This window comes from Crinia signifera, chromosome 19, assembly GCF_055691185.1.
Source record: "Crinia signifera chromosome 19, ASM5569118v1, whole genome shotgun sequence".
Taxonomy (NCBI): Eukaryota; Metazoa; Chordata; class Amphibia; order Anura; family Myobatrachidae; genus Crinia; species Crinia signifera.
This window is the reverse complement of record NC_139226.1, coordinates 8,639,169-8,657,206: the sequence shown is the minus strand read 5'-3', so window position 1 is coordinate 8,657,206 and position 18,038 is coordinate 8,639,169. Positions and strand designations below refer to the sequence as shown.

Genomic DNA, 18,038 nt, shown 5'->3' with positions numbered 1-18,038 from the left:
GCGTACAGCTACATTTTTGGGATTAAAGGTTCATATCCAACCCTTTTTAAGTGCAGATACATCAAAAAATACCAGGCTAAAATATAGTTAGAAACAAAACCCACCCCCAAATCCTCTCTCATCTACAGACTTGTGCCAATGTAAGAGATGGCTATTGCTCAAGGATGCAAAATATGCTTGCAAACATGCGTACAGCTACATTTTTGGGATTAAAGGTTCATATCCAACCCTTTTTAAGTGCAGATACATCAAAAAATACCAGGCTAAAATATAGTTAGAAACAAAACCCACCCCCAAATCCTCTCTCATCTACAGACTTGTGCCAATGTAAGAGATGGCTATTGCTCAAGGGTGCAAATATGCTTGCAAACATGCGTACAGCTACATTTTTGGGATTAAAGGTTCATATCCAACCCTTTTTAAGTGCAGATACATCAAAAAATACCAGGCTAAAATATAGTTAGAAACAAAACCCACCCCCAAATCCTCTCTCATCTACAGACTTGTGCCAATGTAAGAGATGGCTATTGCTCAAGGGTGCAAAATATGCTTGCAAACATGCGTACAGCTACATTTTCGGGATTAAAGGTTCATATCCAACCATTTTTAATGAGATGGCTGGCATTCCAAACTTTCAATGATCGTTGTAAAGTTAGGCTGGTAACCTGAAACTCCCATCCGAACACAATTGTCGACATGTTCATTAGTCAACCTGTTCCTATATTTGCTCTTCACTATCTTCACTGTTGAAAATGAAGACTCGCATAAATACGTTGAGCAAAAATAAGATTTGACACGAAGTGCAACTCGAACCAGTACAGGATATTTATCTTTCGAAAGAAGGGGCCAAATGGTGGATCCTGAGGCTATACTTTTCACTGTAAGGTCACTTTGTAGTGCTACAATTTCCATTTCTGTTGATGGCATATCTTCCTGAAACATCTTTTCAATAAAACTGGACATATGCTCAATGTCAACTTCCATAAAAGGGGATGAAAGAAACTGAACAAGAGGCTCAATTTTTTTAAATTCACTGAAACGCCGCTGGAACTCAGCTGTTAGGTGGGTAATTATTTCTATATGACTCTCAAAAGAATTACTTGAGTTATCTTGCATTTCGATTTCTTCTTTCAAACATGGGAAATGTTTAAGATCTCCTTTTCGGAGATTCATTTCCCAAAATTCCAGTTTCTGGCGAAATGCCTGGATGTCAGATATCATCTTTGTAATATCTTTGTCTCTTCCCTGCAGCTGAAGGTTAAGCTCATTAAGTTTTTCGGTTATGTCGACTAGAAAAGAAAAGTTATTTTTCCACTCTGGATTTTCTAGTTCAGGGATGTTTTCATCACTTTCCTTTAAAAATAAGATGATGGCTGGTAAGACATCTTTGAAACGACGTAAGACTTTGCCCTTACTTAGCCAACGAACTTCGGAATGTAGTAAAAGATCTCCATAGTGGCACTCCAGCTCATCAGCCAGGACTTTGAACAATCGTCGTTGGAGGGCATGGGCTCGAATTTTATTTACAATTTTGATGACAAGCCTCATAATTTCGTTTACTTTAAGGAACTTTGCGCAAAGTGACTGCTGGTGAATTATGCAGTGATAGGTTATAAACTTTGGGAAGCTGGGATCCTTTTTACATAGTGCTAAAAAACCATTATTGACACCTGTAAATGCTGGAGCACCATCCGTCGTAATGCAAACCAGCTTGTGAAGAGGGATATTTTCAGAATAAAAACATTTTTTAATCTCTGTGAAAAGGTCTTCTCCTCTGGTGCGTTCTTTCAAAGGAAGAATTCTCAGAAGTTCTTCTTTAGTACTAAAATCATCAAATACCATCCTCACAAAAATAGACAACTGAGATATATCTGTAACATCCACAGACTCATCAAGCTGTAACGAAAAATAGCAGCACTCACTCAGATCCTTTTTTAATTGACTAACAAAGTTATCTGCCATAACCTCAACCCGTCTCATAACGGTATTTGCTGAGAGTGGTGTGCTTCTAATGGCTGAAATGATTTCTGATTTATTTTTAAAATTGTCAAACAAGGCATCTCCAGCTTCCAAAAAAGCTTCTTTAATGATTTCGCCATCCTCAAATGGTTTTTTGTTCTTGGCAAGTATTTGTGCCACTCGAAAAGAAGCAAGAGTTACAGATGTGTTTTTTTTCGTAATTTTAGTAAAAACTGATTGCTGGTCAGTTAGTCCTTTTTTTATTTGTCTCAATTTTTCTTTTCTTAAGTTACTCTTTAACGGGAATTCATGATCAATTTTGGAATAGTGTGTTCTGAAGTGTCTTTCGACATTGCACTTTTTTCCAACGGATAAACTTTCACTGCATATTAAGCAAACACATTTGCCTTTTATTTCGGTAAAGAAATAATCATGTTCCCATTCTGGGTGAAAGTAATAATTTTTTTTTTATTTTTTTATGACGCTCATTTTACTGCAGGTGTAGGATGACTGTAACTGTGAATTGCAGTTGACACAAGTCGCAGCGGAGGAACCTACAGATAAAGAATTTTTTGGGTACTCTTTACCTAGAACGGCGCCCATCGGGGTGATCGCGGGATCGCGGGCAGTACATAAACGGCCGCGACGCGATGCCCGCGATCACCGCGATTTTCCCATAGGGAACAATGTTAAAAAGTCAGATTGACCGCGATTTTGCATTCAATGCCTCAATGCCCGCGATTTTACCATAGGAATCAATGTTAAATGGGCTACAGAGCCCAAATAGGCTCAATTAACCCTTAAATGTCACCCCAATTTTTTGACGCCACCCCACGATCCACGCCAACCCGAAGCGTGGCGAGCGCAGCGAGCCCGCGAGGGGCGGCGGTACGCGTCCTCCGACCTTTTCATGCCCTACTATCCACGTCGGCGTGGAGTTGAGAATAGAATAGTGTGGCGAGCGCAGCGAGCCACCGAGCCCGAAGCGTGGCGAGCGCAGCGAGCCCCGCGAGGGGACGCGGATACCTTCACAGTTATACGCGTCCCCTCGCGGACTTCACAGGTGTCCGTGGCGACGCCGACACCTGTGAAGCCCGCGAAGGGACGCGTTTACCTGTGAAGGTATCCGCGTCCCCTCGCGGGGCTCGCTGCGCTCGCCACGCTTCGGGCTCGGTGGCTCGCTGCGCTCGCCACACTATTCTATTCTCAACTCCACGCCGACGTGGATAGTAGGGCATGAAAAGGTCGGAGGACGCGTACCGCCGCCCCTCGCGGGCTCGCTGCGCTCGCCACGCTTCGGGTTGCCGTGGATCGTGGGGTGGCGTAAAAAAATTGGGGTGACATTTAAGGGTTAATTGGGTCTATTTGGGCTCTGTAGCCCATTTAACATTGATTCCTATGGGAAAATCGCGGGCATTGAGGCATTTTACATTAAAATCGCGATCAATTAGGCTTTTTAACATTGTTCCATATGGGAAAATCGCGGTCATCGCGGGTACACGATTTTGATGTACCCGCGATTTACCCGCGATGCCCGCGATGACCGCGATTTTTTACCCCCGACGCCCGCGATTCTGATCGCGGGCGCCGTTCTAGGTAAAGAGTACCATTTTTTGTTTACACATAATGCCCTTGGCAATGTTAGAAATACACAACTTTACTTCGTGCATGCAGTACCATTACATTTTCCAGACTTTGGAAGCATTGTTTATCTTGCATTACTGAGGGTATTTTTCACATTGCGTCACTTGCACTGATGGTGGCATGTGTATATATGGCACTGCTTGGGGCACAAAAAAATGGCTGTGGTCACATGCAACATAAGGCTTTGAAATTGAAAATGGGGGTAGTGATACACATTTGACCAAAATAGTGCACTCTGTGATGGCCATTATACATATGCCCCATAACGGGATACTCCATTATACATATGCCACACACCATGATGCACCATTATACATATGCCACACACCGTGATGCACAATTATACAAATGCCCCCCACCGTGATGCTCCATTATACATGTGCCCCCGAACTTTATACTCCATTAAACATATGCCACACCGTGATGCTCCATTGTACAAATGCCGCACACACTGTGATGCACCATTACACATATGCCGCACACACACATGATGCCTATTATTCAGCAGTGAATGCAGTGCATTACCTTTCTTGATCTTCCACCAGGAACTTCTGCAGATTCACTTCAAATGGCTTGTAAAGGTCAGGGGTGTGCTGGTTTTTCCGCACAGGCAGGCAGGCAGGCAGGCGTGCATATGTCTGAGACGAGCTGCGGGCTGGAGTTATAGGCAAAATGAAATACTGCCGTAAGGATGCGCACTGTAAATAGTCAGCATACACACAGGTTGCCCCTACAAAATCTACTTGAGAATTACCACACCGTGGCGCTCCATTATACAAATGGCGCACACAATGTGATGCTCCATTATACATATGCCACACCGTGATGCTCCATTATACATATGCCGCACACACTGTGATGCACCATTACACATATGCCACACACACACAGGATGCCTATTATTCAGCAGTGAATGCAGTGCATTACCTTTCTTGATCTTGCACCAGGAACTTCTGCAGATTCACTTCAAATGGCTTGTAAAGGTCAGGGGTGTGCTGGTTTTTCCGCACAGGCAGGCAGGCAGGAGTGCATATGTCTGAGACGAGCTGCGGGCTGGAGTTATAGGCAAAATGAAATACTGCCGTAAGGATGCGCACTGTAAATAGTCAGCATACACACAGGTTGCCCCTACAAAATCTACTTGAGAATTACCACACCGTGGCGCTCCATTATACAAATGGCGCACACAATGTGATGCACCATTACACATATGCCGCACACACACATGATGCCTATTATTCAGCAGTGAATGCAGTGCATTACCTTTCTTGATCTTCCACCAGGAACTTCTGCAGATTCACTTCAAATGGCTTGTAAAGGTCAGGGGTGTGCTGGTTTTTCCGCACAGGCAGGCAGGCAGGCAGGCGTGCATATGTCTGAGACGAGCTGCGGGCTGGAGTTATAGGCAAAATGAAATACTGCCGTAAGGATGCGCACTGTAAATAGTCAGCATACACACAGGTTGCCCCTACAAAATCTACTTGAGAATTACCACACCGTGGCGCTCCATTATACAAATGGCGCACACAATGTGATGCTCCATTATACATATGCCACACCGTGATGCTCCATTATACATATGCCGCACACACTGTGATGCACCATTACACATATGCCGCACACACACATGATGCCTATTATTCAGCAGTGAATGCAGTGCATTACCTTTCTTGATCTTGCACCAGGAACTTCTGCAGATTCACTTCAAATGGCTTGTAAAGGTCAGGGGTGTGCTGGTTTTTCCGCACAGGCAGGCAGGCAGGCAGGAGTGCATATGTCTGAGACGAGCTGCGGGCTGGAGTTATAGGCAAATTGAAATACTGCAGTAAGGATGCGCACTGTAAATAGTCAGCACACACACACAGGTTGCCCCTACAAAATCTACTTGAGAATTACCACACCGTGGCGCTACATTATACAAATGCCCCACACCGTGATGCTCCATTATACATATGCCACAATGTGAAGCTCCATTATACAAATGCCCCACAGCTTGATGCTCCATTATACATATGCCACACACACACACGATGCCCATTATACATATGCCACACACCGTGATACTCCGTTATACAAATGCCCCACAGCGTGATACTCCATTAAACATAGACCCCACCATTATACAAATGCTACACACACTGTGATGCTCCATTACACATATGCCCCAACGTGATGCTGCATTATACAAATGCCCCACACCTTGATGCACCATTACACTTATGCCACACACACACACATGATGCCTATTAGTAGTGAATGCAGTGCATTACCTTTGTTGAACTTCCAACAGCAACTTCTGCAGATTCACTTCAAATCGGTTGTGAAGGTCAGGGGTGTGGTGGTGTTTCCGCACAGGCAGGCAAGCAAGCAGGCAGGCGGGAGTGCATGTGTCGGAGACGAGCTGCGGGCTGGAGTTATAGGCAAATTGAAATACTGCCGTATGGATGAGCACTGTAAATAGTCAGCACACACACACACATTTTGCCCCCCAAAATCTAATTGAGAATTACCACACCGTGATGCAGCATTATACATATGCCACACCGTGATGCTCCATTATACATATGCCACACACCGTGATGCACCATTATACATATGCCGCACACCGTGATGCCCATTATACATATGCCCCACAATGTTAAGCTCCATTATACAAATACCCCACAGCGAGATGCTCCATTATACATAGGCCGCACACCGTGATGCACCATTATACATTTGCCACACACCATGATGCCCATTATACATATGCCACACACCGTGATGCTCCATTATACATATGCCCCACACCGTGATGCTCCATTATACATATGCCGCACACACTGTGATGCACCATTACACATTTGCCACACACCATGATGCCCATTATACATATGCCACACACCGTAATGCTCCATTATACATATGTCACACACCGTGATGCCCATTACACATATGCCACACACCGTGAGGCACCATTATACATATGCCACACAACACGCACCGTGATGACGATTATGCCTATGACCCACAAAGTGAAGCTCCTTTATACATATGCCCCACACATTGATGCTTATTAAACATATGCCCCACAAATGATGCCCATTAAACATATGCCCCACACATTGCTGCTCATTAAACATATGCCCCACAAATGATGCCCATTAAACATATGCCCCACAAATGATGCCCATTAAACATATGCCCCCCAAATGATGCCCATTAAACATATGCCCCACACATTGCTGCTCATTAAACATATGCCACACACATGATGCCCATTAAACATATGCCCCACACCCAAGGTGTGGGGCATATGTTTAATGGGCATCATGTGTGTGGCATATGTTTAATGATCAAACATATGCCACACACATTATGCCCATTATACCTCGAGGCTCAAGCAGTGGCAACCGAATTTTTACCTAAACCAGTGCTGTGATGCAGGACTCGATCAGAGGCTGTGGCGCAGGACTGTGTTATTTTGCAGAGGCGCTGCTGTGGCGTCTCCAGCAAGCCCGCGAAATCATACGCTGGGGACGTGCTCGGGACGTCATTAGGTCACGCGGCATAAGACCTGCCGCAAAGCGAGGAGGGGGTCACAGCCGCAAAGTCGCGGCTACACAAAGCGGATTGAAAGCGCCTTTAAAGCAGTGTCTGACCTCCTGCCGCCAAACAAGGAGCCTCATCGCGGCAGGAGGTCAGCAGAAAGGCAAACGAGCTACTGTAAAACAGCAGGCGAGCTACCCGTCGCTCGCGAGCGACGGGTTGGCGAACCCTGGTCTAGACTCTGTGGACCTACATTGTACTGTTGGCTCATGAGTCATGTAAATAGTTCAGTAGTTCAGTTAGTTCCCTTCCTACAGCTCCCAAAACTAATCCCTGACTCATACAGCCATAGCGAGACTGTACAGTGCCTCTGGGCTGCCATGTGGGAACTGCCGTGCTCAGGCACACGTAGGGTGTGTATGGAGCTGAACTATGGTAGGCACTGCCATGCTGCCTTCCTATTAGGTCACGAGCTACACTCCCAATCATGTTTAGGATGTTATATACGATAGCTCTGTTTACTCCACAGGACAAAGAGGGATATGTATGAACCTCCATGAGACATAAAGTGGAGCAGTTTCCCCTGGCAACCGATCGGCTTAGGTCACATTTGGGCTGTGGAAGATAAATGTCAGAAACTGACGGGATATTTTGCAAACTCTTTACTTTATCTCTCGCTAAAGTCAGTTACATTGGGGGAAAGGGACAGGTTAAATACTGTATTTTAAAAGCAAAAATAGTGACAGTATATTACTCTGAATTTGGGTATTTTAATGGCATATTATGGAATTGAAGATAATAACCAAAATGGGATAAGTTTGGTAGAGCTAAACAAAGAATGGGTCACTATAGTGCGCTTTCGCACTGCCTAAACGCTTTTCAAAGCTGTATTTAAGGCGGTATTCAAGCCAGGTCTGAGCCTTGACATTGCAGTAGATGGCCGCTTTGAATGCCATTTGAATACTATTCACATCAATCAACCCGTTTGATCCCCTCAACACGTTTCAAGGCAGAAGGTAGGGGACGGGTCTGTAGTCTGATGTTTGTTTTGCTAAATACCGTCTCGAGCCATTCTCACTGCATAACAGATGGCCCTAAAACGTGTAGGACCGTTTTGGAATATCGGGGATCTTTCACCGGTAAATCAGCTGGCACTTTCTGCTTGCCTTAAACGTGTTTAAATTGTGAAACAACGGCAATATACCGTTCAGTGCAGTGTGAAGGGGGTATAAGGGTGCTGTATATTTTACTCCTTCTAAAATAGGTTTAATAAATCAGATTAATTCCCATCTGATCATCCTAACAAGAATATTACTCCTCCAATGCGCTAATATTAGAAATCCCTGCTCTGCGCGTAATTGGTTAGTCTGGTTCATCTAGTTATAATCACGCCTCTCAGTCTCTGATGGAATAATGAGACGGACGGACTGCCGTATGTAGGCTCGAGTGGAGGTCGTCCAATATAAGCCTAAGCACCTGGGTCTACATTAAATACTGGGAAGGTTATTGACTCAAGTGGGACCCTCACTTGAGTATAGGCCGGGACGGGCATTTTTTCAACATAAAAATGTTATCGAGATGTGAGCTTATACTCGAGTATATAGATATAGGGTAGTCTTCTGAGCTAATCGTTGGGCGAACTAGATCATAATAAATAGTCACGAAAATTAACTAGATTTCCCATCACTAAGGGGTAGGCCGCGGCAATGGCGCCAGGACCTCCTGGCAGCCTGGGGGTTGGGCAGAGTAGTGCCTATGGCGCATCGACCCCGGGGCGCGGCAGGGCCGCTTGGGTGATAAAGCCACTGCCCAGTCCCCGCCATTGGGGGGGTGCGGCATCTTGGCGCAATGGTTAACGCCATGAGGCAGGCCTCAAACCCCTTAAGGGGCACCACCATATTATATAATGGGGCCGTTAGAGGTAAGGGGCGGTGTACTCCTGCCACGAGCGCGGCACGCCCCTCTGGCGTTCCCGGCATTACAGATGTTGTAATGGTTAGCATCACTGCCTCACAGCACTGATGGCATTGGTTTGGTTCCCACCATGGCTCCAGCTGTGAGATGTTTGTATATTCTCCCTTTAGACCGGCCGGCGGGGTGACGAGTGACAGGGAGGTATGGCTGGTAGTGCAGGCTACTGGGGACGGCCACCCCTCCTATTGTGGGACCCCAATCACTCCTGTCCATCCCCGGGGACATGCCTCCTGCAGGACCGGCCAGGCGACGATGGCTGCGGAGGACCAGGCTGGTCCCTCAGTGCAGCGCTAAAGGGGGTCTTGGGTAGTTCCCGAAAATAATTCCCCTCTGTGGGCTGATGCGGTGTAGGGCCCCTGCCACCTACTGCCTGTAAAGGAGTACAGCAGTTTATGGCCCTTTCTGAATTCCTGCATGGACCGCATGTCTGGGTTTTTCCCCTACTGGGGCTCTGCCAGCTCCCAACCCGGTATTTTGCCTACCCCTGATGAGCTGCCTGGGGTTACAGCCTCTTCACGGGTGGCGCCCGTAATTGTGTCCCCAACATGTGCAGTGGCACAGGAGCTCAGGCCGTTCGCCACTTAGGCCTCACAGGGCGGGCCAGCTCCCCCTCTGGTGGTTGTTCCCGGAACTCGGCCATCGGGACCCCTGGCATGTCCACAGAGGTGAGCCTCATGTCGGAGGCAGGCACTTCAGATGCTTGGACTGGAATGGAGGAGCTAGCTATGAGGGCTATCATGCCCGGGACACTGGGGTGCTATCAGGAAGGATGGCACAAGGGGGAACAGTTTAGGCTGTCTGCCCCTCATGCAGGTAAGACACCTGGTGCGGCTAGGGTGGCCGTTGTATGGAGTTGGTACTCCTTGGGGCGTTGTTGCCTCAGTACGCCGGATGCTGGCAGGGGTGCCTTTCTTTTGTCTCGGCTTGGTAGGGCGGACCCGTCCCGGTCCTTTCTGGTGCCCAGGGCGTTGCGTGGATGGCTGCGCGCCTCGCCGGCACTCCCAAACTGCGGGCGACCAATTGAATTGCCGTTGCTCCCAGCCTTGCTGGGTGCCCTGAGGGACATTTTGCGGGCCTGACTATGAGGTCCTGTTCCGAATGGCGTATACAGCGGCGTATCATGGTGCCTTCAGGTTTGGGAGCTGGTGGCGCCGTCAATAGCGAATACCCTCACCATTGACCGTGGATGACCTGGTGGTCCATGTGGATTCGGTGCTATGTCACCTGCGCCGTTCCAAGACTAGCCTGGCTGGAAGGGGGCGGTGGCTGTCTTTGCTCCCATGTGCGGTGGAAGGGGTGTGCCCCGTGGCGTTGGTTACGGCCTTCGCGCAGGTGCACCCAGACCTACCTGGTGCATGGCTGATGCATGATGAGGGGTCACCGCTCACCGAGTATCAGTTTTGCCACGGATTGGGACGGGCGCTGGAGGCCACGGGTCTCGGTCCAAAGGAATTTGGGTCGCATTCCTTTCGGATTGGGGCTGCTACCTCGGCGGCTGCGGAGGGCCGCTCCGATTCAGAGATTCAGTCCCTGGGTCGATGGCGCTCGGCAGCATTCCGAGGTACATTCGGCCAGCCTTATCTGTCACTTTCACCATGGTCGACTGGACGCATAAGCGCTCGTCAACTTCCAGTGGGGGCCTTGAGGTGTGTTTTCACATCCGTCTGGGGGCACAATTCGGCTATAATCACAATCTGGCATGGCGTACTTGTTAGTTTACCCCAGACGGTGTGTTTTGTGCCTCAAGAGCTGGTCGGCCACGGTTTTTCTCATTCCTCTCTCTAACAAGTGTGGTGAATGCTTGGTATGCAAGATTGTCGACAGCCTTCTAACCTCTTATAAATATTTCAGGTCGACAGGACGTTAAGTCCATTTGGATGATTGGACATTCTTTTGTCTATTGGGTAGCATCTGATGTACGCGTGTTTAGTCGAGCTGGGGAGGTTAGGTGGCTGGGTGAGAGAGGTATGCTGTGGAAAGGGCTGCAGGCTGGGCTGATTCGAGCCCTGGGAGATTTTGGGGTCCCGAGGGTCATTATTTTCCACCTGGGTGGTAATGACTTAGGGCGGACGACTGCTCTCGAGCTACGCTCAGTGATTGTGCGGGACCCCTATTTTATTTCTTTGTATTTGCCTGCATGTAAGTTGGTGTGGTCCTCCATTACATCAAGGATAGTGTGGAGAAATGCGGTGTCCTGTCCCCGCCTGGAGCGTTCACGGAAGACGGTGAACGCTGCAGTGAGAAGTATCTGCTGACCAATGGCGGGGGTGTTATTCGCCATGACGCCATCAGCTTTCAGCGGAGTGCGCTGTATAGGAGCGATGGCGTTCATCTGAGCCCGGAGGGCGTGGCTCTGTTTTTGGGCGATGTTTTTAGTTGGTTAGATACACAGTGCTGAGCGTTTTTCCTACTTGGTGGCGGTGCTGCGGCTTAGGGCCTAGCTTTGGCGGTAAAGAACGGTCATCCTTGTAAGATCTTCATGTGTGTGTGTAGATAGTGGGGTGTCGCTCTCTCCTGACATCGATGGTCATCGGCCATGCTCCCGCCCGGGGTGGTGGTCACCACTAGCACGAGTGGATGACCGGGGAGAGCGATCACCAGCGATGGTGTGTATGGTAACATCTTTACACAAACATTGCGGGGGCTTATTCTGCAACGGCTCTCCCCCACCTGGGACAGTCGGATCATCTATCCCTATTTCTTACCCCTAAGTATTCTCCGCTTATACAGCGAGAAAAGCCGGAAGTGAGAGATATTAAGGTCTGGCCGAGTGGGGCTGATGCTGTGCTGCGGGAAAAGTTTGAGCATACAGACTGGGGCATATTTGGGCCACGGGTTGATGACGGTTCACATGTGGACATTAACAACTATGCTTCTACAGTGCTGGATTATATCAATATAAATATTGATAAGGTTACGACCCAGAAACAAATTACTGTGTACCCCAATCAGAAGCCGTGGATGAACGGGGAGGTTCGGCTTTTGTTAAGGGCTCGTAACATCGCCTTTGGGAAGGGGGATGCACAAGCCTATAAAATAGCAAGGGCAAATTTGAGGAGGGGGATTGTAAATGCAAAGCATTGTTATAAGCTGAAAATAGAGGAGCATTTTTTAAAATCTGACTCCCGACGCATGTGGCAAGGTATCCATGTTGTGAGTGATTACAAGCCAGGGGCTACTGACTCAGTGACTTCGGATGTCTCCTTTCTGGACGAGCTAAATTATTTTTATGCACGTTTCGATAGAGGGAATCACGAGAGGGTGGTTAAATTGCCTGTAAGTGGCCAGCCTCTTGTTTTGTCATCAGAGGAGGTTGGTGCAGCACTGGGTCGGATTGACGTGGGCAAGTCGGCTGGACCTGATGGCATCCCTGGGCGGGCTCTCAGAGTGTGTGCAGAGCAGTTGGCAGGGGTCTTTGCAGATCTTTTTAACTTATCCTTGTCTGAGTCAGTTGTTCCCTCATGCTTTAAGAATACTGCCATTATCCCGTTGCCTAAGATAGCTAGCCCGAAGGGGTTGAACGACTACCGTCCGGTGGCGCTGACGCCAATTATTATGAAAATTTTTGAGCGGCTGGTTTTGGCGTATTTAAAGGACAGTCTCCCCCCTTTATTGGATCCATATCAGTTTGCATACCGTAAAAATAGGAGCACGGAGGATGCTATCTCCATGTTGCTCCATTCTGTACTGTCTCATTTAGACAAAAGCAATACTTATGCTAGACTATTGTTTGTGGACTTTAGTTCAGCATTCAATACGGTGATCCCTGCCAGGTTGGTTAACAAACTATCTGGGTTAGGTATTAACAGTTTTATGTGTAACTGGATTGCAGATTTCTTGACTAACAGACCGCAGGTTGTTAGATCGGGATCTAACAGTTCTGCACCCATTATATTAAACACAGGGGTGCCTCAGGGCTGTGTGTTGAGTCCTTTTCTGTATTCAGTTTTCACTTGGGATTGTAGACCAGTTCATCCATCCAATACTATTATTAAGTTTGCGGACGACACAACACTAATCGGTCTCATTAGTAATAATGATGAAACAGCTTATAGGGAGGAGATACAATCTCTTGCTGATTGGTGTTGTGTCAACAATCTGCTGCTTAATACTAGTAAAACAAAGGAGATTATTGTGGATTTTAGGAGGCAGAAAGTTGATCAGGTTACTCCTATTCAGATAAATGGGATGGAGGTAGAAAGGGTCCAAAGCTTTAAGTTTTTAGGTACCTATATCTCGGAGGACCTTTCATGGTCAGTCAACACCGGGGGTCTAGTGAAGAAGGCCCATCAACGGCTTTTCTTTTTGAGGATGTTAAAAAGACATAAATTGTCAGCAGGCATACTGATGAATTTTTACCGCTGTGCGATAGAAAGTATCATTACCAACTGTGTTACAGCTTGGTATGGTAATTGTACAATGCAGGAGCGTAAGAAGCTGCAGCGGGTGGTTAGAATGTCCGAATGGATCGTGGGGACTACATTACCATCATTGGAAGTCATTCAGCGGAAGCGATGTTTGCGCCGTGCGAACAACATTGTAAGGGATCCGACGCACCCAGCACATGGCCTATTTACATTGTTGCCATCGGGCAAGCGTTTTAGATGTCTTAGAAATAGGACTAGCAGATTGAGGAATAGTTTCTATCCCTCAGCTGTTTTAGCATTGAATACTGGCTAGTGTTATTAACAGTTTTTAGGCAGAATATACCTTCTTTTATGTATTATATTAGTATGTATTGTATTGTGTAATGTATTGTAGTTTGTGTAATTGTACGTAATGTTGACTGGATTACGGTTTGGATGTTAAAACTGAATTTTGTTGTCCTGTCATGGGGCAATGACAATAAATGAATCTGAATCTGAATCTGAATCTGAATCTTTAACCCCACTTTCCTATAATGACCGTTCTTTGGTGCCGCCACCATTATATATATAGTTAGTTTAATTGTCAAAATAAATTGACATTCATTTTGAAACGCCAGCACTTGTGTCCGTGTCTTTTTTATTAGATAAGTTAGTGTTAAGGTTTAGGTTAATTTTATGGTGAGATGGAAAGGTGTGGACCTGGGGATACCTGATGGGGAGTTTAAGAACCACGAATGCTGAGTAAGCACTGAGTGAGCATAAACCCCTGATGGTTCCCCAGGTTACGCTGGAAGGTCAGCTGATATGTTAATAGGATGGGCACAAGGCCTATCAGAGCTGTGGGAGGAGTATAGACAGGGAAGAAAAGGAACATACTCACAGGAAGTTCTTCCTCTGTCTGAAAAAGCCCCGCCCACCCTTCCCTATTTCTTTTCTCTTCGGCGGCGGTAAAGAACGGTCATCCTTGTAAGATCTTCATGTGTGTGTGTAGATAGTGGGGTGTCGCTCTCTCCTGACATCGATGGTCATCGGCCATGCTCCCGCCCGGGGTGGTGGTCACCACTAGCACGAGTGGATGACCGGGGAGAGCGATCACCAGCGATGGTGTGTATGGTAACATCTTTAACCCCACTTTCCTATAATGACCGTTCTTTGGTGCCGCCACCATTATATATATAGTTAGTTTAATTGTCAAAATAAATTGACATTCATTTTGAAACGCCAGCACTTGTGTCCGTGTCTTTTTTATTAGATAAGTTAGTGTTAAGGTTTAGGTTAATTTTATGGTGAGATGGAAAGGTGTGGACCTGGGGATACCTGATGGGGAGTTTATGAAAAATCGCATTGCATTGCATGCCTTAAGTAGTGGCATGCAATGAAAAAATTGGGAGTCCAGATAATACATAAGTACCGAAATGTGAGGGTCTTGATTTGTAACATTTCCTGACATGTAGATAATGGGATGGGGGGGGTTGTGGTCTCATTGTCTGTAACTGGGGAATGCATACTTTGGTTGCCAGGGATGTACATAGATGTTCCCGGCATCTGGAATTATTTGGCACTATTAATAAGGGACACATACTGTAAGATGTTTTCTGTTTTCTTGATCTTAATTTAGCCTTTTGTATACACCCGGAGCATCCTCTCATCCCCCTGGGGGAACGTCCCGCAGCCAATACGCCTCTCTCTCCCACCAATGACAGATAACAGATTGTTCTCCTTCTTAAACGTAAGGAAAGTTCTTCTCCCCTGGCGTAATGATGAATTCTAGGGAATTTCTCAGTCCCCAGTCACGGACCCCCAGCCTAGTTCCTATTCTTATGGGCCGACGATAGTGAGGCTGGTACGCTGGAAGGTTCTCGCTGATGCTGATATTATGGCTGGCCAGGCGTGCATTGTTCTCTCGTAGTTCTTAATGCAATTTAGACTTCCTGACTCACTTTCTACTAGGAGACCTACACGCCAGAGGTAGCAAACAATACAAAGCCACCAGCCATGTAATCGTTGCATACGTGTGCAGGAAGCCGTGTGTGTGGTGTGACATATAGAACATAATATGGGACACGCGGCTCAGAGAGTCTCCTGAGAGCTGTCAGTGAGGCGTCAAGTCTTCCAGCGTCCGGACTGGAGAGCTGTCTAACGCAACAGTAATAATAATGATATAAGAAAATGAACATACTGTATGAAGTAACATATGCAATATAATATAGTGGGATGCGGCCATTTGGTCTAGAGCATGATAGTCGACAGTCATTAGGTCGACACCATTAGGTCGACATGGGAAAAGGTCGACATGGGTCTAGGTTGACATAGGGAAATGTCGGCATGGTTCTAGGTCGAAAGGTCATTAGTACGACAGGTCGTTAGTTCGATGTGGGGTTTTTCACTGTTTTTTGAGCCGACATGTGCCGACAGGCGGTATTTCATGCCCTACCATCCACTAGGGTGTGGTGGGAGAATAAAATATTGTGCTCGACGCATTGCGAGCGCAGCGAGGGGATGTGGTGCACTTGAAACTGTGTCCATGTCGACTGTGTTGACATTCAGGTAAAAAAACCAGTGGAAAAACCCATGTCGACCTTTTGACTGTCGACATAGACATTGTCGAACTAATGACCTGTCGAACTAACGACCTGTCGAACTTATGACCTTTCGACCTAGAACCATGCCGACCTTTTCCCATGTCGACCTAATGACTGTCGACCATCATGCTGTAGACCAAATGATCCCAACCCCCCAAACAGCAAGGCCCGCGGCTAATGAGCCTTGCGATCCTCTGACGGTAGAATAGGGTGAGCTGCCAGGGTGGGGGATCAGCGGCCGTTGTTTTCGGCGATCCCCACCGTTTAACCCCCTCACCAGCCGCATTGAATACAGCCCATAGTATGAAGCAAGGCAAATAATTTTTTGTGAACTGCGTCGGGTGGCCGGCATCTGGGTAACACGGGCTTTGTGGGTATAGGGTGGCAGCTTGGGAATTACATAAGTTGCCCTAATGCATAATTACCTACTGTACTTTTGAAAGCTAGTTGCAGGGAGATTATAGTGGGCGTGGTGCGCCGTCAATGGGGCGTGTCATCCTCCACCGATAAGGTGCATCTAGCTCCATATATGGGCATATCGACGCCCCAATGCTTGTTACTGGATAGTTCTATTTTCTATATAGTTTAAGGCTAACGCTTCTCCTCACCTCTAGGGGGGGGGGGGGGATTAAAGTGTAGTGCACACCAGCGGCAACTAGATGGCACCCAACGGAGCAATTCTTTGCTGAGCAATTGTTGCTAAGGGGCCTAACGGGTCTGAGAAGGGGTACATAGGCCTGATTTATTCCCGTTAGCAAGGCTGCAATTTTTGCAGATGGACAAGACCATGCTGCACTGCAGGTGGGGCAGATGTAACATGTGCAGAGAGAGTTAGATTTGGGTGGGTTATTTTGTTTCTGTGCAGGGTAAATACTGGCTGCTTTATTCTTACACTGCACTTTAAATTTCAGTTTGAACACACCCCACCCAAATCTAACTCTCTCTGCACATGTTACATCTGCCCCACCTGCAGTGCATGGTTTTGTCCATCTGCAAATACTGCAGCCTTGCTCACAGGTGTGAATTAGGGCCGATGTACTAAGCCTAGGAGAGAAATAAAGTGGGAATAGAAAAAGTACCAGCCACTCAACTCCTAACTGCCACATTACAGGCTGTGTTTAAAAAATGACAGTTAGCAGGGTATTTTTACTTTATCTCAATCTATTTTATCCATACATGCCGACATTTTAAAACTCCATTCCGGGAGAAGCCCGGAGAGGAGTGAAATGGGGGCTGGAAGAGGCTTCGTTTTGGGGGCGGGGCGAGGATGATGTCAGTAAGCCCCGCCCCCAATTCGCGGGTCCGTGGATGGGGGAGGGGCTAAATGATGCAAAATCGCGTCATTTAGCCCCGCGAACCTGCGAAAATCGAACATTTATCCCGCGGGGAGAGGGGGAGAAGGTGCTGTGGCACACAATGCAGAAGACTTGCCCACCTTCCCGGGGGACCGGGAGGGGGGCCCGATTTGCGGGACCCTCCCGGCCATTCTGGGAGGGTAGGCAAGTATGATTTTATCGCTCTCAAGCATAGGTGCCGATTCTGTGGGTGCTCAAGGGCCGAGCACCCACAGGAATTAATGAGCACCCAAGTGCCCGTAACTCCAGAGTCCCATGTATTTTCTTGTTGAGCCTTTCAACATTGAGCACCCACCAGCAAAAACATAAATTGGTACCTCTGCTCTCAAGGGCTTAGTACATGTTCCATGGTTGCCGACTTTCTGGCTGCTCAGTATGGCAGGGGGGCGGGCCCAAAGCCGGGATGAAAAAGGGGCGGAGCCACGGCGGTGATGACCCGTTTAGGGGCGTGGCTAGAGCGATAGCGTCATTTTAGCCAGGCCTCCCCCGCCGTGCAATGCCGGTATTTTATGCATTGCACTGCTGGAAGCGGGGTTTAAGTGACGCGATCGCGTCATTTGACCCACGGAACCCCCGCGGAACCCCTCTCCGCCAGAGAGGCAGGACAATGCGGGAGGGTTGCCGTCCTT

At 47.5% G+C, this 18,038-nt stretch overlaps 1 protein-coding gene across 1 annotated transcript; it reads right to left on the bottom strand.

The window, feature by feature from the left end:
- Positions 1-606: 606 nt before the first annotated feature.
- Positions 607-1,962, bottom strand: LOC146042437 (general transcription factor II-I repeat domain-containing protein 2-like). The gene has a single exon (XM_083162427.1). It carries the CDS (start codon positions 1,960-1,962, stop codon positions 607-609), a length of 1,356 nt encoding a protein of 451 aa, XP_083018553.1.
- Positions 1,963-18,038: the final 16,076 nt, after the last annotated feature.

Bases quoted from the DNA above. Each gene is read 5' to 3' on its own strand.
- LOC146042437 (XM_083162427.1), bottom strand. From the start codon at position 1,962: ATGGCAGATAACTTTGTTAGTCAATTAAAAAAGGATCTGAGTGAGTGC.